Genomic DNA, 25,516 nt, shown 5'->3' with positions numbered 1-25,516 from the left:
TTTCATGTCTTTGTAAGGAATTTTGTGTCTTTTTTTGGTCATTTTGTGTCTTTTTTTAGTCATTTTGTGTCTTTTGGTGTCTTTTTTTTGTCATTTTGTGTCTTTTTTTGGTCATTTTGTGTCTTTTTTAGTCCTTTTGTGTCTTTTGGTGTCTTTTTTTTTGTCATTTTGTGTCTTTTTTTGGTCATTTTGTGTCTTTTTTTAGTCATTTTGTGTCTTTTGGTGTCTTTTTTTTGTTGTCATTTTGTGTCTTTTTTTGGTCATTTTGTGTTTTTTTTTAGTCCTTTAGTCCAACATAAAATGTGATTTGGAATCTTCTTTTTACTTTCAAAACACTATCATGCTCAATAAAGAATTTTAAATGTTGCAAATGTGCATTAATTTCAGAGTACACTAAGACATTAAACTGCATAATTTTCAATTAAATTCTGGAAAAGTTGGTGTGTTCTAAAACTTTTGACCAGTAGTGTAAATGATTAGGGGAATGTCAGTGTCCTGTTTTGGGGAATTTGAGTGTAGACCACAATATCAACCAGAAAACATTAAGAACTTAAATGAAGGAGTTGATAAGACCCTATTTTACAGAATTTATAAAATCCCTGATAAGCTGTGTGCAGCAGTTGGAGCTGGAGTGACATTAAATCTTAGCTTTCCCTTTCAAGCTAGTTTTAGTGACACAACTCACCAATTAAATCCCTCTCATTCAATCTGATACTGTCAAGTGTAATTATAATGGGGGTCAATACTGTCAAAGAATAAATCTGCTGTAGCTGTGGACTAAAAATCAAGATTTTGGATTGAAGACTGCACTCAAAACTATTCACAAGTGAATGTAAATAAAGATTGTAATGTCAGAAGAGCATAAATGTGCTGCATTAATGTGCATAATATTGTCTATTTGGAGTTAGTACACAGTATAGTCTCTATACCTGCAATACACCAAATGGCTTATTGACTATCAGAGTCAATTTACATTTCTAGAAAGCTTTAATTAATCCTTACTTTTGTGGTATACTGATTTAGAATGCATCTGTTTGTTTTATGTTTGTTTGTTCAGCTGATGATCACACTGGTTGAGCAGGTGAGGATCACTCAGGACACAACAAGACATTTATTTTATTATAATGTTATTATCATGGAAATGCAAACTGTACATTATTATTTTCAAGGAGATTGATTATTAAAGACTAAGACATCACATGTTGGTCTTGTAGGAAAACATCTCTCAAACCAAAGGTGGTCTCAAGATGCAAACCTCAGGAAAACAACATATATTTCCCTGAGGGGGGATAAATAATATAATAAAAATATATATAAAATAAATCTGCTGCCTAATTATAATTATTAATTTCCTACACTACACTGTTATTTTTATTCTTGTGTTTTATGCTTGTCTCATTATATTTAAGTTTGTTTTTATTTTCTATTCCCTTAGATCTTCACAGACTGTTTTAACTGCATTTGAACGTCCTTCTCGGGTGTCTTGCTTTTGCACTTTGACTCAGTTGCTTGTGATGTTTTATTTTAAGCTAAAGTATAGGTTAAAAAAAAAAAAGTATGGGAAAAACCTGCCCAAAAGTAGCATATAAATGGCTCTGAGGTGAATTGTGAGGTGCCATGACCTTTTAGCTGACATTCATTTACAGTGTCACCTTGACCAAAGGCATCTCCAGGTTGTGTCTCCTGATCACTCAATCAAAGCTGTTTTAGTTTGTATGACCCGAAAGGGAATTTAATGTTTATTTCAATTAACCTTTCATGCTTAAAATATCATACAGCACACACTGCTGCCATGGGAGTATGGATGGATGCTGGATATGGACATTGTGTTACTGTGCTTTCTGATCGGCACTATATTAATTTTATTTATTTGTTGTTATATTGTTAAATTACAGAGGAAACCCCAGTGTTTGTGGTTGATTTTGCTATCTATTTGATACCTAATAATTAATACGCCAGCATGTAGTGACTACTAGCGTTTCAACTGCAGTCAGTACACTTGCAGCAGCGGGACATACCATTATACACACACTGACTGTACAAACTACTCTAATCATATATCGCGGTATTATAGACTGCTGTAACACATAATCACAGTGAACTTTGTTGTGATGTGAAAAATAATTTCTACAAGAAATGTTATTGCGCATTAAACGTTAAGTGTTAGATATTTCAAGGCCGTTGGTGTCGAGCACCCCCGCGTCGCCACAAATGGATTCTTCCGAAATGGTTTCTGATCATGTGACTTTTTCCGTTTCGCCATTTTCCTCTTCTACACCGGTGCTCCTGCTGGCAGCTACGTTTTCGCCCCCCTTCTCCGCGTTTTAACCTGTCCAGAGCTGACGGTGTGAAAAGGGGAAAACCTGAGAAAAAAGAAGATAGTCTGCCTTGTAGCTGTATCGCCCCGAGAAAAGTGGGAGAATGGAGAACCCCGAGTACTCGCCTTTCTTCGCTGTGATGGGAGCCTCTGCGGCCATGGTCTTCAGCGGTAACTAGCTTCTTCTTCTTCTTCTTCTCCAGCTCACATCTCAACCTTTTAGAGCTGACAATGAGCTAGTTTAGCGGGGCGTCCCGGTAGCTCACACCGGTAGAACGCTAACCAGGTATGCCGTGTGCTGCGGCGGAGCCGGGTTCGAATCCGGCCTGATCCCCTTTTCTATCTCTCACTATCAATAAAGCAACAAAATGCCAAAAAAATAATCTTAAAAAAAAAAAAAATAATAAGCTAGCTTAGCCAGATGTTGACATTTTGTGACGATATTAGAAACGGCAACATTAGGAGGAGGCTGTGTTTTAGAGAAGCGGTGTTGGGTGTTAGCTGTGTCGGTCACGACACACACACACACACCTGCCAGGGGATGCTCGGGGAAGGTCTCCACTGACATCCAGCTGCTGACCACCAGCTGCTAATACTGTAGCTAGCTGCCTCATGGATCCGCCTGGTTATATCATATCCAGCTGTGATGCTGTGTCCTGGTGACGCAGACCCTCACTGAGGTGGCAGCTTCCCCGCTCAGGCCGCCTTTTAATAATAATCAAGTTATTTCACAGCACTGGAAGGTCCAGATCTTCATGAATTATAAAATAAATGGGATTTTTGTTGGGATTAATCCAGCCACATTCCGCATTAGTTGTAGTGTGTTGTAGTGCAGGAGGGCCAGCATCAAGGCCTAAACATCAGTGTGTGGAATTAAAGGGAACATGCATCCATTCATTCACATATAGCATGCACTCGAGGCGGGGTCCAGGCTGTCAGAGAATAACCGATCCCTTAAAGGGACAGTTCACCCACAAATAAAAACTACATTTTTTTGTTTATGTGTATTTGACAATTTAGATTATTTTGGTGCCAAGTTTTGGAGATATCTAGGGCTGACCTCGACTAACACATTTTGTCTACTATTCGAGTAGTTTATTTGAAAAAGTGAATTTCTCCACAAAGAATCATATACAAAACCACTATGTTTAGTATAGGAGTGAACAGGTTACTGCTCAGAACAGTTTATTCAGGGTTTATTGAGTGCAGTGAGACTGAACCATACAGTCTGTGTGTCCTGAAAAACCTGATTCAAAGAGGGTTTGGTACTGTGAATTACCCCTTTTATATTATGCATGTAGCAGTCCTGATGTGCCAAATTTCTTCTGGGAGGTTATTTAAGTCAATCTGTACCACACATTTGATGTGTCATTTGTAGTTTTTGGCGTTCTTTTTTTTTTTTTTTTTTTACGTTTTTGCTTTATTTTATAGTGACATTAAGAAAATGTATGTCATGAAAACGTGAAGTCAAATTATTTTTTTAACATGAATGTGCTAATAGGTTTCATGGAGCTGAGTCATTCAGTATGCAAAACATCTTTGACTAAAGAAATCATGGTCTACTATAACCCCAAAAAACAGTTTATTGTTGTTATTATTCGAGTGATGACACTAAAGATATCAGACAAACCTTGTTGTGAGCAATTTAATTTAAGAATCATATTACATAGAAAATAGTTACTACATGACACTGCTCACAATAAGTTGATTATTTTGAGTAACTGCATCATGGCTTTTGGAAAAAGTCCTTTAAATATATACTTTTGTGCTTTGAGTGCCATCTAGTTCTTATATATTCTGGAGAAGGCAGAATTCTCAACAATCTAGAGGATGGTAAGGGCGAAATATGGTTTTTGATTTTGGGATTTACTGTTAATCAAGTAATGCCAATTCCTGCAGACACAGACAACTGTGTCTGTAATTGGAAGTCATCGATGATCTGATGGAAGGAGACACTTGGTGTGCTGAATGAGTGAAAGAGTTGCCTCGTATTTTTAGGCTGAATAGTTTATTGATCTTCTATTCACATGTTCATAAAGGAAATTTTCACTGGTAAAATAACACTGAAATTGAGATCATTACAATAATAATACACCATAAGTTTTTTAAATAGACAAACATTTTGCTGTTACGATTAAACATCAATGCTAACTTGACCACAAAATTAAAAATAGGCCCTATATTTTAAGCACATGTAGGGCATTGGTGAGAGCTTTAGTATAATCAAAATGGTGATGCACAGATCCAAACTATCATCTTTGGACTCAATCACCCAGAGCATCTACCAGTCCAGTACCAGTGCTTCCCCTTGTCTAAAATCTGTGTACCACACTGCATAAAATGTGGATTCAGTTTTCAGGACGGACTGCTGTGACATTAAAAACGGCGTGGCCCATCGTGTCTAAGTGAATGTAACTGAAACACTAGATTTTCTAATGTCATTGACAAAGTTTAATGTGGATCAGTCACATCCTGGCTGACACCCAATTAGATCAGCGCGTCTGTAATTACATCTAAATTAGTTTAATTTAATATAGGGCTAAAGACTTCTTACTACCTGTGTCAGAGGTGTCTGTTATTTAGCTCATACATACTGCACATGTTGGGACAGCACACACTTGGTCTGAGCTCATGGTTCATGTACTTAGGTTGTGTACACATTACATAGCAGGATGGTTAAATCATGAACAGACATAAGGCACTGTTATGAACTATTTACCACATTATAGAAGGCACACAGGGCTTTGCTGCTTTGAATTAGAAACATATCCCTCTGTAAAATCTCTATGGGTGCTGTCATATTGTCTTGAAAGTTGTTTGATTGTTCACAGTGGAACCAGTCCAGGATTTCTCGAGGTGACGTTGCATGAGGCGGAAACAGAAATGTAACATCTAGAAAAGGTTATAGGAAAGCTGCTGCGGAATAAACAATTAATCAAGCATCTGTTGGGTGACTTCTGTAAAAGGCTGAAGACCTAGTGGACATGTGATGTCCAGGCTTATTCATTATTAATGGGAGGCACAGTGAGGAACCAGGCCCACGATGCACTGAAAATGAGAAGGATCTAAAGTAGGGGTGTGCCATATCGTATCGTTGACGATAATATCGGTATATTTTTTTTATGGTTAAAAAAATGCATATCATGATATTGGCAACGTTCCTACTTCTTGATGTAGTGGTTAAAGTTGTTTTAATCACAAAAAGCTACTTACTCCCTGTCGCTAAACACATGCAGCTTTCAAAATAAGAGCACAGTGTGTTAAGAGAATCCACCACAGAATTTACAAGAAGACTGTCAAAATAAGATGCCTTAAATAAAACATACAAGAACCTTTATTCTCCTTTACAAAATTTCATTAAAATATGCCCCCGGAACCCCTAAATGGATATTTTTATTATTTGCTCATACTCAGGAGTCAAGAGTAATTTTTTTTGTATTTGGCAACTGTTGAGATTTGCACTTCAAACTACATTTTAGATTTTTTATTATTTATACAGACTAAAAAAAAAATCATATTTTCTATGTCTTTTAAAGTATTTCCTAATATCGTCAAGAATATCGTTATCACAAAAATAGCCTGAAATATCATGATATTCTTTTAGGGCCATATCGCCCAGCCCTAATCTAAAGTTATTTTTTTCTTTTATGCAAATGTAGACTGCATAAAGTATAAGTGGGTAAGAAAACCATTACTGAATATTGTGTGGTTCCTGTTTTTGTATGACCTTCTCCTCCCTGAGGATAAAGAAAATAATTTCTCGGTACAGCGCTGTTAAAATTGTTGTACAATTGCTTGTAGTTGTACAAGAACATAGCCCTCGAAAGTGTCAACACACCCACGTCAGCAAGTGAGAAGTGGTGAAATAGTGTTATGTGATTTATTTATTCATTCGTCCAGCAGGTCTTCATTATAATCAGGTAACATCCTGTATTCACAGTTCCTCTCTGCTTGTTGTTATCAAAGTCATGTGTGATAACCAGTAACTGGCCTGCACAGATTGATTGTTAGCGCTTCAGGTAACAACAAGACTAGAGCTGAGCACTGTTGATTGAGTTTATTTCTTTGTTGTTATTAATCAGTAGTGCTGGTCATCTATCTGTAGAGAAGGACTGCCCTGTGTCCAGTCATGTGTAGTAGATGAGCCACTACAGGATACTAACCGCCACACGTCATGTGAGCTGCTTTCTGGTGAAAGAAAGGCAAATGCATGATAAGTGATTAACTGGCTGCCTGATTTAATCACCACCTCTCTGACAAAGTGGCAACAAAACCTGAACTTCAGTCTTAAAGTCTTTTTTCTGTTTGACACAATTAAAACATGATAAAAGACAGATCAAGTTAGAGCTCCTTGGAAGAAGAAAGTCATGGGGCTTAAACAAATAAAAATTAATTCAATTATATACAGAGCTGCTGTGGTTAATGGACATTTTGATTAGTTACTATTCTACAATTGCTTTATTGAATTAAAATTCTGCTTTCAGTCTTTTGGAAAAGAAGATGGCCTGCTTTTTCTGTTTTGTATTGTTAAACTTATTTTTTGGTTTTGGGTTGACGAAACAAATTAAAATTTAAGGATGTCACGTCAGATTAGTTTTTCAAAATCTAAAGTTTAATCAATGATGAAATGTTGCAGGGCTGGTGTATTACTGTAGATTGTTTCAGGTATACAAGCTGTAACTGGCATGCTTCATATATTCACATTAAAATGGGCGAGGTTGTATGAGACAGCAAGGCTGAGTGTGTTTCAGAGATGGGTTGCTCTAAAAATAGATTCACTTGTGTGATTTGCAAGTACGCCTCTGTTTTTTATGTTATATCTCTTTAATTTCTCCGTTATTTATGGCTGGGTGGGAGAAAACTGGCAGCCGAATGTCTTGTAATCTTTCATTTTGTCTGTTACCTGCGTCTGAAATCGATCGACTGTAATAATTATTGTCACCCGGCTCCATCCGAATCCACATCTTGTCTGGTTGGTGTTGTTTTGTGAGGAATCATTTGTGACCGAATTGAACAGATATAGTAACAGGCACTCTCTCCTTTCTTCCGTAGCATTAGGAGCAGCATATGGGACAGCGAAGAGCGGCACAGGCATCGCTGCCATGTCTGTGATGCGGCCAGAGCTCATCATGAAGTCCATCATCCCCGTGGTCATGGCTGGTATCATCGCCATCTACGGGCTGGTGGTGGCTGTGCTGATAGCAAACAACATCTCTGAGAACGTCTCCCTTTACAAGTAAGATACTCCTCTGATACAGGAGTCCTTTAGAAACATCATTTTTACATTTATAGTTTATAAAATGTCATATAAAGCACATAATGCATCACCCCCAACTTACTTAATTAACTCACAAACACAAAAAAGAAGTCAGTGGTCAAAAAGGCATCAAGTAACTCAAAGAGATTCTTCATATATATCTTTATTGGGTTGTCAGGACATAATACACGGTACAATTCACCCATTTTTCCCTCTTTTAGAACAACCCCCCGCCCCCCGAACCAGAGAGTTACATTCACATAAAATAAGCAAAAAACAATAAATAGCAATGATAATGAGAAAATACAACTCTCTCCTCCTCAAAGAAAAACAGGAGGGGTGAACAGCAGCCAAATAAACAATAATAAAAAACTAAAATTAAAAATATACATATATCCACACACGCATACATACACACACACACACACACATGTATACATATACACATAAAACCAAACAAATAATAATAATACTAAATAAATAAATAAAATAAAAAGGGACATTTATTATTATTATTTATTATTATTATTTAGAGGAGATATACAGAATGCTTGGAAAAAACAAACAAAAAATAGCTATAACAATTTGTATATATTGTGCCTAGAGTTTGACCACCAAATCAGTATACTAAAAACAATTACTGGCCATTTAAAAGTTTTATCAATTTATCTCAATTAGAAACATCTATGTTAATCATCTAACCTCAAAGAGATTCTTTAGTGAAATAGTCCCACAACAGTTTTTGACCACTACTTATTCTGACCAATTGATGCTTTTTCTCCCAAAGAATTTTGGGGATTTTTTTGATTGTTTGATTTCCTTCTTCATGCTACATTTTCTATGTCTGGGTCTTTGCTGTGTTATGCTTGGCAAGGAGTGAACAGGTTACTGCTCATGTTTATTCAGGGTTTATTGAGTGCAGTGAGACTGAACCATACAGTCTGTGTGTCCTGAAAAACCTGATTCAAAGAGGGTTTGGTACTGTGAATTACCCCTTTATATTATGCATGTAGCAGTCCTGATGTGCCAAATTTCTTCTGGGAGGTTATTTAAGTCAATCTGTACCACACATTTGATGTGTCATTTGTAGTTTTTGGTGTTCTTTTTTTAAAAATTTTTTTTAAGTTTTTTGCTTTATTTTATAGCGACATTAAAACATGAAAACCAGGCGTGATGCAGTTACATGTCATTTGCATTAAAGAAGTATTTCACTGCTGGAAAGAGAACAGAGAAAAAGGGTGGTGTTGTTGTTTTTTTAGCTTTTCGCCCCCTGTGAAATTAGCTGCAGCACAGCAACCCCACCTCTGTTTCCATTGGCACACATTAAATATAGTGGCAACAACCAGAATTACTTGGCTGAGTAATTACTCTGAACTGTATTTTGGCTCATATAAGTAGTCCAGAATGTCCAAAATCCAGCATTACACTATTAAAATCCTCATCTGTTTTATTTCAGAGCACACAAGAATGCAGAAGAACAATCTGTAGGTGGACTTTTGTACAAACGGCCAAAAGTCCACTGCATGGTGCCAGCTCTGGGTCCTCATTGATAATATTAAAACTACTACTGCCGATTGAAAAGTGTTTCTGATCTTTAACAAAACTGAATAGGTTAACAGTGCTTATAAAACTGAAGTCGTGAAATGGCTGTTACAGTATCTTAGTTGCAAATCCAGGAGTTCCCTTTTATATACACTACCGGTCAAAAGTTTTAGAACACCCCAATTTTTCCAGTTTTTTATTGAAATTCAAGCAGTTCAAGTCAAATGAACAGCTTGAAAGGGTCCAAAGGTAAGTGGTGAACTGCCAGAGGTAAATAAAAAAAGGTAAGCTTAACCAAAACTGGAAAATAATGTACATTTCAGAATTATACAAGTAGGCATTTTTCAGGGAACAAGAAGTGGGTTAACAACTTAACTCTATGGAGTCTTGGGCTATTTTGTCCATTTTTGAATTCTTTTCATGTCTTTGTAAGTCATTTTGTTTCTTTTTTTAGTCATTTTGTGTCTTTTGGTGTCTTTTTTTGTAATTTTGTGTCTTTTTTTTAGTCCTTTAGTCCAACATAAAATGTGATTTTGAATCTTTTTTTTTACTTCCAAAACACTATCATGCTCAATAAAGAATTTTAAATGTTGCAAATGTGCATTAATTTCAGAGTACACTGAGACATTAAACTGCATCATTTTCAATTCAATTCTGGAAAAGTTGGTGTGTTCTAAAACTTTTGACCAGTAGCGTGTATTTATTTATACAGGATGACAAAGAAAATTGTTTTGACATTAATTTACCATTGGTTTCAGACAGCGTTATGACACCTCTCTTTTCCCCGTCTCTCTCTCTCTCCAACAGGAGCTTTCTGCATCTTGGTGCCGGTCTGAGCGTAGGCCTGAGCGGTCTGGCGGCCGGGTTCGCCATCGGCATCGTGGGCGACGCCGGCGTGCGAGGCACCGCCCAGCAGCCTCGGCTTTTCGTGGGCATGATCCTTATCTTGATCTTCGCCGAGGTGCTGGGGCTTTACGGGCTCATCGTGGCCCTCATCCTATCTACAAAATAATAAGTGTGCGCATCAAACACCATCTCATTCATTCCACATCAAAGCAGCAAGAACAAATAGGAGATTTTCACCTACTTCCATTACACCCCGTGGGTCTGACAGGATGGGATGGCAACAGAAACATGTTGGCAGTCTTTGACAGCCGCGTCCTCAGTAGATGTGATCTATCGATATTGTTTAAAGCCATCCAGTTGTGTCAGGTCTTGTGAGTACTGAACGGGCATGAAGATGTATTGGTTGTTGTGGGATGATGTGTGGACAGTCTGCTTGATTTGTTGTCTGATCTTAACCTGTACAGTGATCCAGAGTCCCTCCACCCCCTGTAAATGTAGTAACCAGTCTGTGCTGTGAGTGTGAGTATCAACGTTTATCCCTCTGCCCACTCCCCTCCTTGAGTTTTGTTTTATGTTGGTGGTTTTGATTGTCATTCTCTGTTTGAGACTGCTGAAAAATCATGCACACTAGTATTTTATTTTTTCATGTTCTGTTCGGGGACCATTTTTTTGAATCGCAGCGGTGAGGAGCTGTCAATACATATTTTTTTTCACTATTTATGGAAAGTTATGAAGATTTTGACTTAATGAAACTGTCTAAATGGAATAATGTTTATTGAATACCCTATATACATAAAAATATATAAATTATCTGTGTATAGTTAGATTAATTGCACTGTGGGTAATTGTTCTAAGTGCTTGGAATTCCTCTGGATGTAGTGTGATTATTAATGGAGGATGTCCACATGTTGACATGGATTGACAGTGTGTGTGTGCGTGTGTGTGTGTGTGTGTGTGTGAATGACCTGAGTGCATAATGTGTGTGCAAGTCTTTATGTTTAATATGACATTCTCAAACACTAGTATCGTTTACCTGTAGTGCTGCTGTCTTGATTTTTTTGTTTGTTTTATTGAAGGTGAGAGCTCACTGTTCAGCCATGCCTGTCAGATTTCCAAATAAAACTCAACTTCCTCCAGAACATCTCTGTCAAGACTGTTTTTTTTGGGTCTGATATTAATAAGGCTGCAACTAAGAATACTTTTCCTTCTACTGATTATTTGGTAGACTAATTACTTGGGTCAAGTCAAGTCAAACTTTATTTATAAAGCACATTTAAAACAACCGGGGTTGACCAAAGTGCTGTACAGATATCACAGTTGCAGGAAATACGGTAAAAACTAAGATACTAAAATACATAAACACAGTGCAACAATAGAATAAAATAAATTAAAAATAAAATAAATAAAAAATGTAAATAAAATTTTGTTTTTGCAAGATGTCCACTTAAACTTGATTAAAAGCCAGGGAGAAAAAGTGTGTTTTTAAGGAGGATGTAAAAACTTCAAAAGATCCTGCAGATCGGATGTGGAAAAATGTAGAAAATCAGTTTTCCACATGTCAATGTTTCTTTAAATGTAAGTCCAAAACCAAATATTCAGTTTAATAAGATATAAAATAGAGAAGTCTCCATGCTTGAGAGGCTGAAGAGTGTTATTCTTCTACTAATCATCAGGAATCTTGATCAGCATAGAAATGGAAAAATCTGGACAAAATCTGCTACTGATAAAGGGCTTTTGAGGAAAAAGGCTTACAAACTGCTCACACACATTGTTACTAAGCTCACACAGCATGGACACCTTGTGATAACCTTACAATATAGCAAATTATTGGAACAAATTAAAACTGGAAGCACTAAATGTGAGATAAAGTGGCAGTACTTTTAAAATTTGCACAAAGCAAGTTTTACATTTAAACATAAAATACTCAAAGCAGCAAATTGCTGCTGTCACTAGGAGAATATATGAAGCTCAATGGCATTTAAAAAAATGTTCCTACATGTATAAACAGCACCTACATCAGTAAAATACAGCTTACACATTATTGTGTCAGTAACAATGATTTATTATAATATATTCAGTAGTGGAATGGTGTCACTGTCTCTCCTGTCTCCTTAAATCCACCCTTATGTCACTGCTATAAATTTCCAACTTGCGTTAATCAGTAAAATAAGACTTTTTCCTGTCAGCCTCTGAAATGATGTTTCCCCTCCTGAGAAGTGGTTTAGAAACTGCTTATTGTCCTCTACAGGGCATCCTTTATTTTGACAGTACTTCTGCTGATTGAGACTTGCATTCTCTATTACCATATTTTGGACCCGTTTTCCTTCTTTTCTATCTCTTGGGTAAATAAGCTTGCTGTTTTGATCTTCAGATTGTGTGGTAAGTTTTGGTCTTCCTGATCATGCTTTGGCTATAACTGATCCAGTTTCTGTAAAACGTTTAGTACAATGTACTTACTGCCTTTAGTCTAGCCATTTCACACTTAAAGCCCATCTTTGCTTAGAAATAGTGCAAAATATTTAATATTTCTGCATTTTACTTGCTTCTTGTGTTTTTAAATTTCAAACTGCAATTATTTCCCGGTACATTTTTATTTCTAACTATTCTGTACTTCTACTTAAGTAACACTTTGAATGCAGGATGGGCATGGATGGATTACTCAAAAGCCCCTCCAGGCACATGCCCCCAACCACATGACACTTAATAAAGAGAGATGTACCATAAGGGACCACAGGTACTATAAACTATACAAAGCAAGTCAAAACAACCACAAAGAGACACAAAATGACCATAAAGAGACAAAACATGCCATCACACTGTACAATAACAAATAATAACCTGGTTCATTACATACTGTCTCTGCACTTTATGTGTTTTTTATGCACACTGTTCATTGCACCTTATTTGTTTCATAGCACCAACATTTTTATACTGTATATTCATATTTATTCTGCACTGGAATTATATTCCACTCCTTAATACATACTCTTCTTGAGACACTTTATTTTTTATTGTATTTTATTGTATTTTTATATTTTATTGCTTGAAGTATGCCTAGGTTGTTCTTCTTTTTATTTAATTGTGTTGTCATTGTCTCTGTGTGTAATGCTGCTGCTACGCTGTAATTTCCCAGCTTGGGATAAATAAAGTATATCTGTCTATCTGTCTATCTATCTATCTATCTAAAACAACAACATAATGTCTACAAGTGGACACCACAGACAACTACAAAATGACAAAAGACCACAAAATTAACACAAAGATCAATGAAAATAACAACAAAAAAACAACTATGAGGGGGTCCTCTTTATATAATACTTTAACTTTTATTTTTCTGATAGATGTGTAATGCAGAACTTTTACATGTATTTAATTATTTTGTGTTGTACTGGTACTTTTTCTCAAATATGACCTACATACCTCTTCCACCACTAAAAAAACAACTGTAATGAGGCTGATAATGACAGGAGTCTAGTGAAAACTTCCTGTGGAGCAGACAGAGAGCTCCTGCAGAGAGCTGCTGTTATTGTTTACGGTCACACTACTAAAGTAGGTCATGGAGAGAGGAAGCGTAGCTACCACTCATTTAGCTCAAGTCTATTGATTATCCAGCAATAGGTGGCTGTAAGCAACAACGTCTCTGTGGGGCTGTCAGGTTGTTTTCCTTCAGGGCTGGTTGTGAACAACAGGCAGGTAACGTTGACGCTTTTATCCAGTGCTGATAGCAACTAGCACGTAGCTAGCCGAACGCTAGCTAACTGGCTAGTTTACGCTAGGCTAAATTTGCATCACCAGCCAAGCTATTCCTCCTGCGGTCACCCTTTAATTAATACACAGCTACTAAACCTTAGTCAACGGCATCTACTAGTAAACTAAACTATGTGTGCAGAAGCAGAACCAGCAGTTTTAAGTTGAATCGTGGTGCCTCTGACCTTGTTATAGCCTGCTAACGTGTTGATGCATTCAACGGGATGGACTCTATGTGGCTAACGCTAGTTAGCTGTTAGCTAATTGCTGTTAGCTAGCAGTTAGCTGTTAGCTTGGTAGCGCTAGTTAGCTGTTAGCTAACTAGCGCTAGTTAGCTAGGTAGGTGGCTAACTAAAGCTAGTTAGCTGTTAGCTAGCTGTTAGCTAACTAGCGCTAGTTAGCTGTTAGCTAGGTAGGTGGCTAACAGCTAACTAGCGCTAGTTAGCTGTTAGCTAGGTAGGTGGCTAACTAAAGCTAACGTGTTGATGCATTCAACGGGCTGGACTCTATATGGCTAGCGCTAGTTAGCTGTTAGCTAGGTAGGTGGCTAACTAAAGCTAGTTGGGGGGGAAAACATCGCACGTCCAAATATGATAACAGTTTTAATGATGGTGAGAATAATCTGTGGACACGGAGCATACTATTAACAATTAATGAGCGTTAAATTAAGTAGTAAGTTAGCACGGTGTGTGTTAAATAGTCAACGGTAGCTTCACTAACTCTCACTGGGCTAAATTTCATGTGATAACCTTATACAGTCTGTGGTGATAACATTGCCTTAGAATATAGTCACACTGTTAAAATAATCAATTTTTTTGTCAAAATTGATTTTGTTTTTTTTGCCTAAATCATCTCCTCATAGTCACCTATGGTAAAATCGCCTACATCCTCAGTTGATCAGATCATGTGATTTTACCCTTTTAAGATAATGGCCTATGTCAAGTATGTGACTTAAGGGGATTTATTATGCCTAAGTCAAAATAATTATTTTGAAGGTGTCTACATGAGCGTGTGTCATGTCACATGACATGGGATGTGTCATGAACATTAATGACACTTTGAAGTAACATTAATGCTCATGATACTTGTCATGTCATGTTTCTGGCAGGCTTGTGTCACTCTTATGTAGACACCTTCAAAATAAAGTGTTACCATATCTTGCTTAAGTCACAAAGGTATGTTAAAAAAATTCCCTAAGTCATTTATTTCTCTTAAGTTACATAATTTACACACAGTGTTATTATTATGCCAATAGCCATCCTTTGTTACATCATTTGTGAGTGAAATGATCAATAAATGTCGTATGTTACACTTTTTGTGAAGTTTTTTGTGTTTCCTGCAAAACTTGAAAAAAGGAGTTAGGTGATTATTTTAACAGGGTGATGTTATGATGAAGCTGATGAGCGTCATGGAGAAATTTTTAAAATGTAAGTTGTGAGATAAGACACCAGGATGACATCAAGAAATCACAAAATTAACTCTCTTGGCATGCCAAATATCATTCACAAAATAAATTTGACTATCTAAAAGTTGAGGCCAGCAAGCAGGTTTATCATCTCTATACATATTTTGATTTAGTTTTTTTCTGGACTGGACTGAAATTTTTTGGTTGAAGAGAGTAAAAATGAACCGTAATGAAATTAAAGTATTTTAAACAGATTCAGAGGACTTTGCAGTGCACAAAAGTAGCAATTTAAAAAGGTTTTTTTTGGTCATTTTGTGTCTTTTTTTTTAGGTTTCCAGGTGAACTGCCATAGAGACTTAAGCCTCTCTCAAGATTATCATGTAATTTTATATTTTATCCTTTTATCTGTCAGCAGGGCTATTTTGTCAACTTTTTAATTATTTTCATGTCTTTGTAAGTCATTTTGTGTCTTTTTTTTGTCATTTTGTGTCTTCTTTTGGTCATTTTGTGTCTTTTTTTAGGTTTCCAGGTGAACTGCCATAGAGACTTAAGCCTCTCTCACGATTATCATGTAATTTTATATTTTATCCTTTTATCTGTCAGCAGCTGGGCTGATGCTGTTCTTTGAGCCTCTGGACTGAACCTGAACTGACTGTCAGGCTCTTCTACTGCTGAGTCTCTGTCGCTGCCATGTCCAGGCGGAGCAGGAACAGTCGTGCATGGCGTTATGTTTGGGGTGGGATACGACGCGATGCTGATGCCCGAGCCCTTGAAGAATGGAGCTATGACCGCCTAGAGGTAAGCACACAAGGGCTTCTGTTTTACCCTCCGGACCTGAAGCTCTGAACAGATGTGTTAGTGTTAGTGGACACTGGAGCCTTTGTCTGTGTCATATGTTGTAACTTGTTTACACTTGAGGCAGGAGATAGGATGCATCATCAAGAGATGATTGGCAAATCCACTTCGGGGATCCCCGTCAGACTAATCGCTGCTAATTTGCCTTTGGCTACTATAAACAATGTGTATTTGTTGAAGATAAAGTTTTAGGTTGTTTTGTATCGGAACCAATAATTATTTCCAATGAAAGGAAGCACCATAATATCTGTATGTCACTGTTACATGTGTACATTTTCTTTTCTTTTTTTGTAAATTTTATTTATGCAAAGTTTTGGCACATATATATATATACAGACATATACAGTACAAGAAACATAGAAAAAATCCAACAGAGAAAAAAATAAATACAATAAAAGTAAACAAACAGATAAAACAAAACAGACAGCCAGCCACCACTTAATCATGAACGTAAAAAGAAAATGTGCACAAAAACATGTCGGTCCAACAAAATGCCCCAAATTGTCCGCTCATATGAAAAGGGCCAGAGAAGTCTCATAACCCGGATACATATCAAGAAAAAAAAAAAATATATATAACATATATTTATATACAATATAATATAATTAAAAAAAAAAATTACTTAATAAAATAAAAATAAGAAAGCAGTGCGTTCAGGTCCCAGTTTGAGGTCTATCTTTTCTAATGTCTTCAATAAAAGGGCCCCAGATCTTTTTAAAGTGTACATTTTCCATTGCAACGTTTAATTTAATGTTGTAGCAGTGGAGCATCACAACCAGTGCAGTGTTGTTACATAAGCAATGCTGCTGTCATTTGAATTTATTCTTTCTTGCAGTACAGTGATTCAGACTCCGAGGCAGACTTTTCAGCAGTTATGGTCCCTCCAGTCCCCAGTGCCGTGCCAGTCACCGGAGAGTCCTACTGTGGCTGCGACTCCCAGGCTGAGACCAACTACAACCCTCGTCTGCGAGGTTTTCACCAAGTTAAAGACTGCCACTGTGGAGAGGATGACCAAGGTAAAAGGCAGCTGCATTCCAAGGTCGATTAACCCATTAAGGCCTAAAGCGCCTGGAAAAAAATGCCTGGAAAACCTCTGGGCGATTTTCAAATGACCCCCTAGAACCTGAAGTTTTTCTGGAAATTCAACACCTACTAAATAATAGATTTTTCAGCCTCTGTAGCAGATAAAAAATGAAATTCAAAAAGTATTTGAGAGCTTATACCCGTGGCTTTCATACGAAGTTGAGTTTATTTGTCCAAACCTTCAATAAAGTTTTTTTTAAAAATCAACAAACTCAGCAAATGTTACATTTGACTGAATAAAAAATCCTATGCATAATACTAATACATGCCCATTAGCAAGATGCAAACATGATATGACCACTGGAAGAACAAGACATAGTTCTCATTAGCCTACTGTAATAAAAATAATAATAATTATCATAACAATAATAATAATAAATAATAATAATACATTTTATATATTGCACTTTTCAGGGTACTCAACGACGCATAAAGTAATATAAGACATAAACAGTCAGGATTTCTTATATCATCACAATCAATTAGCCTATTATTATTATTAATATTAATATATTATTAATAATATTATCTCCAGATGACCACAAATCTGTCTGTTCTTCGGTGAAAATATGTCGTCTAAAAACATATTCCTCATCCATAAATGCCGGTCGATTGGTTCCGAGGGTGCAAAGTCCAGATCAGCAATAAAATCATCGGCGCTGTTTTCATCAGATCTCTTCCGTCACTTCCTGCTGAGCTCCTCCGCTATAGTCGTCTTCCTCCATGATTTATAAGTTCTGGAAAAGTCCGATGTTGCATTGCGACACTCCCACATGTATTCTGATCATGATTCTGATGCATTTCATTGGCCAAGAGACCGAAAATAGGTGGAAAAAAATACAAATACTACAAAATGACATATCCGCTGTCCCGGCCTTAATGGTAGAGTGACGCAACAGCGCTCCCAGTTTTAATGGTAGAAATGCAGTAATGCTTTCCCGTCGTCAATGGGTTAAGTGATGTCACTTAACAGCATTGATATTTTTGTGCAATTCCTTTTTTTATTTTTTTTATTTCTTACATATTTGGACATTAATGACTGATGGTGGTAATGTTTCAGAGTTTGACTGGGTTTGGGACACCAACAGCCGATCAACAGCCACACTACTGAGCTGCGACAATCGCAAAGTGAACTTCCACTCTGAATACAGCTGTGGCACAGCAGCAATACGCGGCTCCAAAGAGCTGGCTGAAGGGCAGCACTTCTGGGAGATCAAGATGACGTCCCCAGTGTACGGAACAGACATGGTAAAACTCCACTCCTAACACTCATCTGCTGGCATGAACTTTTCCTCAATAAAAATAAATGAATAGTGGGGCGGATTAGCTGAACAATCGCTCACTTTGTGATAAAAGCATGAAATTTGGTAGATGTGTTGGTGAATATGTTTCAAACAAATCTGGATATTGGGCCACCTCAAAAACGCCCCCTAGTGGCCGTGGCAGGCATTTGTTATACGAATAAATCAATGATGAATAAAAACTGCCCTTTTAATAATACCAACTGGTGATGAATTGTATATTGTTGGAAAGCCTGATTAGTCACCTTTACAACGAGGTACAGCTTGTAAGGATCGTGCATTCATGGAATGAGCAACGGGGCTAAACGTGTGGGTAGCAAGGTTATAATAGTTTTGGATTTTTCATTAGTTTTAGTTTTAATTTCGTTGTGAATTTTTGTTTTCAAATTCAGTTAGTTTTAGTTAGTTTTTAGAGTGAGTTTGCTAGTTTTAGAAAATGCTTAGTTTTAGTTTAGTTTTTATTAGTTTTAGTGTTAGTTTTAGTTTTTTGTAATGGGTATGTGCCTTCATTTCCTTTGGTTTATCCATCTCAGCCTCAATAAGGTTATTAACTCTTACAGTTCTGGGTGTTTTGTATTTTGGTTGAAGTGTAAACATCCCAGTCTCAGTAAACATATTTACCATGTGTTCCTGCATGTTGAAATAGAAACACTGAATAATGAATGAAAAAAGTTGACAAAGACGAAAACTAAGGACATTTTCACCATAATTTTAGTTAGTTTTCGTTAGTTTTGTAACCACACAATACAGTTTCAGTTAGTTATCGTTTTTTAAAAAACTCTTGTTTTTATTTTTATTTCAGTTAACAAAAATGTTTTTTCAATTTTAGTTTTCGTTATTTTGTTAGTTTTCGTTAACTATAATAACCTTGGTGGGTAGCAGCCCCCAAAAATGTGCATGCGCTTTTGAGGTGGCCCAATATCCAGATTTGTTTGAAACATATTCACCAACACATCTACCAAATTTCATGCTTTTATCACAAAGTGAACGATTGTTGTAAAATATTGAGCTAATCCGCCCCACTATTTACTTTATTACTACTTTATTTGTCTCCTAATATTTTTTTTTGATCTTTGTTCAGATGGTCGGCATCGGGACATCTGATGTCAACCTCGACAAATACAGACACACTTTCTGCAGCCTGTTGGGGAAAGATTCGGACAGCTGGGGTCTTTCATACACCGGTGAGATTAACACCGTGCTACCATGTAGCAGTAACTTCTCACAGTGGCTACTGAACCAGTTGGACATCAATGCTTATCTTCTTTTTGTCAGGCTTGTTGCTTCATAAAGGAGACAAGATGAACTTCTCCTCTCGATTCGGACAGGGCTCCATCATTGGAATCCATCTGGACACATGGCACGGCACGCTCACGTTCTTCAAAAATCGCAAGTGTATAGGTTAGTACCAACATAAACACATAACACAATCAAACAATCTTTTTTTTTTTTTCAAAATATTTTTATTGAAAAATACAATAGAAAAATTTCCCATTACAGGAATACAATTATCCTTTTCTTATTTTTTATACATATGGGTCAATGACGTGACGCCCAAATTTTTTGTCCGACTGTATTTTTTACAGTTAAAAAAAGGTTAAAACTCGTAAAAAGAAACCACAGGTATGCAGTATATCTCCCACATATAAACCTACTTTAACCTTTCAAAAACAGTTAGTTGTTGGCAATTTTTGTGCTCTTTAAAGTGTCAAAATATCATGTGGTGCGACTGTCCGGCCTTAATTTTTGTTTCGAAAACGTCTATAAAATGACCCTAAATCTGTTCAAATATATTTTCTTCCCCATTTGGCATGATTTTCAAAGTGTTTTTTCGTCCTGTACAAATTTTCAAGGCATTTGTAGTTATAGTTCCATTATAACATACAAGCAAACTTTGTCCGAGGATGTCCATTTTATGAAATATCATGTGGTGCGACCATCAAGAAATTACCACTTTGGGACGTTAACTTTGAAATCCAGACCAAGACAGGAAGTTGCATCATCCAACAGTTTGCCAAGAACCCTTGGAGACAGCAAGCAGGTTTGTTAATCTTTCTCAAATTTGATAAAACATATCGCTTTTAACGGTTGGTATGTAGTTGCCATATCTGGATGTCATGTGGTATGACCTCAAAAAAATTATGAATATTAAACTATTTCTACAAATATATATTTTGATTAGAAAATGTAAACTTGCCTTTTGTGTAAAGCTAGCTTGTTTTGTTAAGGATGCTAATTATTTGCCTGTAAATGTTGACTGAACATGAAAATATCATTTGGTGCGACCAGGTATCATGTGGTGCGACCATTGTAGAGTGTTTTTGATAATAGATATATGTCCTAGATAGGCAGTTATTGTGCTTTTATATTTAATTTAAGACTAACATACAAAAAATACTTTATATTAACATTTTTTGGAATAGTTTTTTGTACAATTTGAGTATTGTTTTCTCAGTATTTCAGAAATGAAATTTAACATTTAGTTTTTTGTACAATATCATGAGAAGAATGTAAAAAAAGATGGAGCATGCAATTTCACTGTGGTAATTATGTATGCATTAGTCATTTGTCATTTATTTACTGTTTTAATCTATTTTACCAGATGCCACTGTCAAGCAAAACAAAAACTGACCCAGTGGCAAGAGAGGAGTACCTTGCTAGAAGAAAAGAAAGCTATCAGAGAAGAAAACAACAGGGAAAGATTCTACATGTCAAGTCAGATGATCTGCCACAGAGAGAGAAAACTAAACAAAGAGAGAAATGGAGGGCTGCATCTTGTGCTTACAGAGAAAGGAATGAATGCCTGGGCTAAAAACTGCCTGCAGTTAACAATATATCCCCCACTTTGACATATGCATTAAAATACCCAGAAGTAATGTTATGATTTTCAAGTGTGATGAAATCATTATGCATCATCACAAACTGTTTTAATAGAAGCACACATTTGTGGCTTTGTGAATGATTACATTATTTACTCTAATACAAGGTTCTGATGAAAATAGTATGATAAACATAATTGATTCATTCTTTTGTCAAGTTACTGCAGTTACTGTATGTTTGATGGATTTATAAAAAAAATAAAATGGTTATGAAGTCTTTGTTTAAATCAAATCCAATTTTTGTGCACTTGTGTTTGAGATTGTTTTACTTTTAAATATGTTAATTAAAAAAACATTTCAGGACACCAAGGCAATGTGGTGCACATTCAGATCTTTATTGTAAAGTATGAAATGTTTGTTCAAAACAAAGTGCGTTTATGTTTGAGATTTTTCATGTTTCTGAAAATGTAATTAAAATGTTTTATTTGTATTGTTATTATTGTAATTTCATTATTATCGGATGTAATTGTATGTTTTGTATTAAAAGTATTGTTTATTGAGCTGTTTATTGACCTATATTTATTATATAATATCTTCATGTCATTTGGTGCGACCACTCATCATGTGGTGCGACCAATAAAAGCAGTAACTGTGTTGAATTCAAAATATAATATCTAGTTTCTGTAGCTGGAATATTAATCACTGATACAGTATACTTAGGTGACTGGTAGATTTTATTTTTTTAAATCAGTATAATGAAATTTAGAAGAACTATAGTGGTGTCAGCACAATGAAGAACGGGACTGTAACATTATGGAACAAAAATATGAAATCATTATTGACAAAATATCAAAAGAAATTTAAATACTTTGTTTCTAAACACTTTAAATAACTGAGAACTTGTAAAAAAAAGTTAAGCACATTATGGAAAATAACTAATTTTAAGATAAATCACGGTCGCACCACATGACGTTTTTTAAGGCCATGGCCGATTCAAATAGGTGAAAAAAACACTAAAAACGCTTCATTTCATTTTTTATTTTAATTTCTGTGTGCACAACATTCAGAGTGTTTGAACAATTGCAATAGATATGCTATTTTTTTGTTTTTAAAATTTGGCCTGTTGAAAATCCTTATACGTCATTGACCCATATATGTACATGTAAACAGTCACATATACACATACACAAACGAAAATAAACAAAAACACTGATAGAATTGTAGAAGAAAAATAATTAAATTAGATTACAGAGTGCTGTGTAAACCCCCACCCACGCCCCACCTCGGCAAATCACAACCAACAAACATACTATTTATCAATTATGCAATATAAAATGGACAACAACAGTAATAGGCAGAAATTCAATCAGGTAGTACCTCTAAATTAGTGAAATAGGAAATAAAAGGTTGCCATTTGTGAAAAAATTTGACTGTACTTCCTCTTAATGTATATTTTAATTTTTTCAAGCTTTAAAAAAAACATGGTGTCTTTAAGCCAACGGGAAATAGAAGGAGATTTAGCAGATTTCCAGTATAACAATAATAAACGTCTTGCAAGTAAGGATGTGAATCAAACAATCTTGATATGGAACCCGTTTGATTTATACTTTAAAACTAGAAAAAGTCTAAAACTTTTGACCAGTAGTGTATATTGTGAGTCTGGTCAGTTATAATTAAAAACTGTAACTTGACTGACTGGAGGAAGCATTCAACCACGAGGCAGTAGTTCTTGTCCGTTACATATGGCCATATCTATAAAACATAGCTATGTACTCGTATGTTTAGTGTGGATTCTTTGTTAACTTAATACACATGGCCAACAGTGTTGTATTCTTTTTTCTTTTTTTAACACTTTATTTGTGATTTTTCAATTTTCATACAGAACAATCATATTCTCTGTTTCACAAATAATCACCCAAAAAAACAATCCTGAAAACAAACAGAGACAGATCAAGCTCAAAATCAGCGTGACAAACTCGTAATAGACAACAGACAGGAAAAGACAAGAGGAGAAAAACAAAAACAAACAAAAACAAAACGAAACAACAAGTGCACCTAATACTTCATGTTACAGGATTGTTCAAGTCAAGACAAGTCAAGTCAAAGTTTATTTATAGAGCACATTTAAAAACAACCTCAGTTGACCAAAGTGCTGTACAGTTATTAAAATAGAATAAATCATACACAACTGGGTATAAATAAAAACAATAAAAAGAATAAAATACTAAAAACAGTAAAAACAATAGAATAAAATAGAATAAAATAGTAATAAAAACTCAATCCAAAACAGAGTTAGAGATACAAAAGAAAAATAAAAGGGTAAAAAAGTAAAAAAGAAAGCCAAGGATTCAAGGGCAGCTGTAAAACAGTGTTGTATTCTAACAAGATATGACACATGATCATCAAAAGTTTTCTGACCCTTGATCCAGGTGTTGCTGCCACAGAGCTGCAAAATAAGAGATTCTATCCGATGGCGTGCTCCACAGCCGCGAAGAGCAGCATGAAGGTGATCAGGTCGTGCTCGGCGCCGACCTCTCTGCTCTACCTTTGCTGCGCTCGCCTTCGCCAGCTGCTGCCGGACTGTATGGACACCCTGGATGTGTTGCCACTGCCACCAGGCCTTCGCCAGTTGCTCCACAACAAACTGGGTTGGGTGCTTAGTCTCAACGGCGGCACCACAGAAGAAACCTCAGATGGAGCTGAGCGTCCCTCGCGGTCGCCTGTCCCCCCGTTGGCCGGAGCGCCGTCCTCTGAGAGTGACTCTGAGGGTTGTACGTCCGACCTGGAAGCCTGTCAGAGGAAGAGATGCCGCTGGACATGACTGGACAGCTCCACTCCTACCTCCTCTTAAAGGAACACTCCACCATTTTTTCATATTAAAACATGTTATTCGGTCAAGTAAGACGAGTTGATACAGACCTCTTGCGTCTCAATGCGTGCACTCAATCGCCCTGGCGCGCGGCGCCACTTGGCTAGCACTTAGCTTAGCCCAGTTCATTCATTAGGACCCAAACAGATGGACAGTTAGAAGCGACCAAACTCCTCCACGTTTTCCCTATTTAAATACAGCTACACGAGTAGTTAAACGACCAAGTGTGGCGACACAAAATAAAACGTGGCGCTTTTCTAAGCGGATAAAAAGGATAACTATAATGTATGGCGGAATAGCACTTGGGAGCACTTCGACTCGGCGCAGTAATATCATCACTCCTGAGGGGAGAAGATTTTTCAGGAGTGATGATATTACTGCGCCGAGTCGAAGTGCTCCCAAGTGCTATTCCGTCCATCTGTTTGGGTCCTAATGAATGAACTGGGCTAAGCTAAGTGCTAGCCAAGTGGCGCCGCGCGCCAGGGCGATTGAGTGCACGCATTGAGACGCAAGAGGTCTGTATCAACTCGTCTTACTTGACCGAATAACATGTTTTAATATGAAAAAATGGTGGAGTGTTCCTTTAAACACTGGCAGACGTTAATGTCCTCTGGCATGGACGCTGATGTTTCCTACCTGCCTCAAACTCTCCTCAACATCACTGATGTACAATAGTGAAGAAAATAACCAGGATGGGAACGTATGTACGTAGGTGGAAAACTGTGACGGCGGTATTTCTGCCTGCTTTTACTGTGATCTTCTCTCTTGCCATTCAGATGTCTTCATGCTCATCATATGTTCAGTATCCAAACCAGCTTCAGTAACAAGTGAAAAAGATGTGGCGTTATTTTGTCAGCTAGCATCATTTGTTGCCATACAAGTAACCATGTGTTAAGACCGGACGCGTAGCGAATTTTCGCGTCGCGTTACTCGCACGAGTAGTTGAATTTACTCGCGTCACTCGTGCGAGTAAATAACGCGAATTTTCGCCCAAGAGACTATTTAGCGCCAAATAATTCCCTCCATTTTATTCTGTCATCAACCATGACACAACAGATAGCTGAAATCACATTGTCACAACTTACCAGGCAGACCAGTGACCTCACTCACCCTCCTCCAGGCAAGATCTTTATGGTTCCGGTTGCGGTAGGAGGGTGATAATGTGTCAAAAAGCTCGGGAAGCCCACAGACCGCAACAATAAGTTTCTCCTCCATTTTTCCAGAATAGGTGGGTTCCCGGGATGCATGACGTCACTGTCGTCCAGAATCTCAATGCTGATAGGCTGTCCCGACACAGCGTCACGCGAATATTTCGCCAAAGTTGAATTTATTGAACTCACGCAAATTCGCGTTGTTTCATTCGCGCCGCGCGAAACCCGCGATTCGCGCCGCCGGCAAAAATTTGCGTCTATTCGCGTGTTTGCATTGACTTTGTATGTAATCTTGTCGCGCGAAATATTCGCTACGCGTCCGGT

The 25,516-nt window shown here is 36.9% G+C and overlaps 2 protein-coding genes across 4 annotated transcripts; both read left to right on the top strand.

The window, feature by feature from the left end:
• Nucleotides 1-2,254: 2,254 nt before the first annotated feature.
• atp6v0ca (ATPase H+ transporting V0 subunit ca) lies at nucleotides 2,255-11,101 on the top strand. The gene is made up of 3 exons (XM_059348248.1): nucleotides 2,255-2,488; nucleotides 7,370-7,553; nucleotides 9,924-11,101. The coding sequence occupies exons 1-3, from the start codon at nucleotides 2,422-2,424 to the stop codon at nucleotides 10,126-10,128; spliced, it is 456 nt and encodes a 151-aa protein (XP_059204231.1). The 5' UTR covers nucleotides 2,255-2,421; the 3' UTR covers nucleotides 10,129-11,101.
• A 2,367-nt stretch (nucleotides 11,102-13,468) lies between these two features.
• spsb3a (splA/ryanodine receptor domain and SOCS box containing 3a) lies at nucleotides 13,469-24,399 on the top strand. Of its 3 annotated transcripts, none has more exons than XM_059348239.1 (7): nucleotides 13,469-13,651; nucleotides 15,721-15,912; nucleotides 16,805-16,985; nucleotides 18,113-18,300; nucleotides 19,435-19,537; nucleotides 19,629-19,754; nucleotides 23,602-24,399. In XM_059348239.1, the coding sequence occupies exons 2-7, from the start codon at nucleotides 15,805-15,807 to the stop codon at nucleotides 23,991-23,993; spliced, it is 1,098 nt and encodes a 365-aa protein (XP_059204222.1). In that variant the 5' UTR covers nucleotides 13,469-13,651; nucleotides 15,721-15,804; the 3' UTR covers nucleotides 23,994-24,399. The 3 variants fall into 3 exon arrangements, with proteins under 3 accessions (XP_059204222.1, XP_059204221.1, XP_059204220.1); XM_059348238.1 differs by having other exon boundaries at nucleotides 13,469-13,655; XM_059348237.1 differs by having other exon boundaries at nucleotides 13,469-13,655; nucleotides 15,718-15,912.
• Nucleotides 24,400-25,516: the final 1,117 nt, after the last annotated feature.

The sequence above is a fragment of the Centropristis striata genome, chromosome 13 (genome assembly GCF_030273125.1).
Source record: "Centropristis striata isolate RG_2023a ecotype Rhode Island chromosome 13, C.striata_1.0, whole genome shotgun sequence".
Taxonomy (NCBI): Eukaryota; Metazoa; Chordata; class Actinopteri; order Perciformes; family Serranidae; genus Centropristis; species Centropristis striata.
Note: the sequence above shows the minus strand (reverse complement) of the source record. Positions and strands in the feature narration are given on the sequence as shown.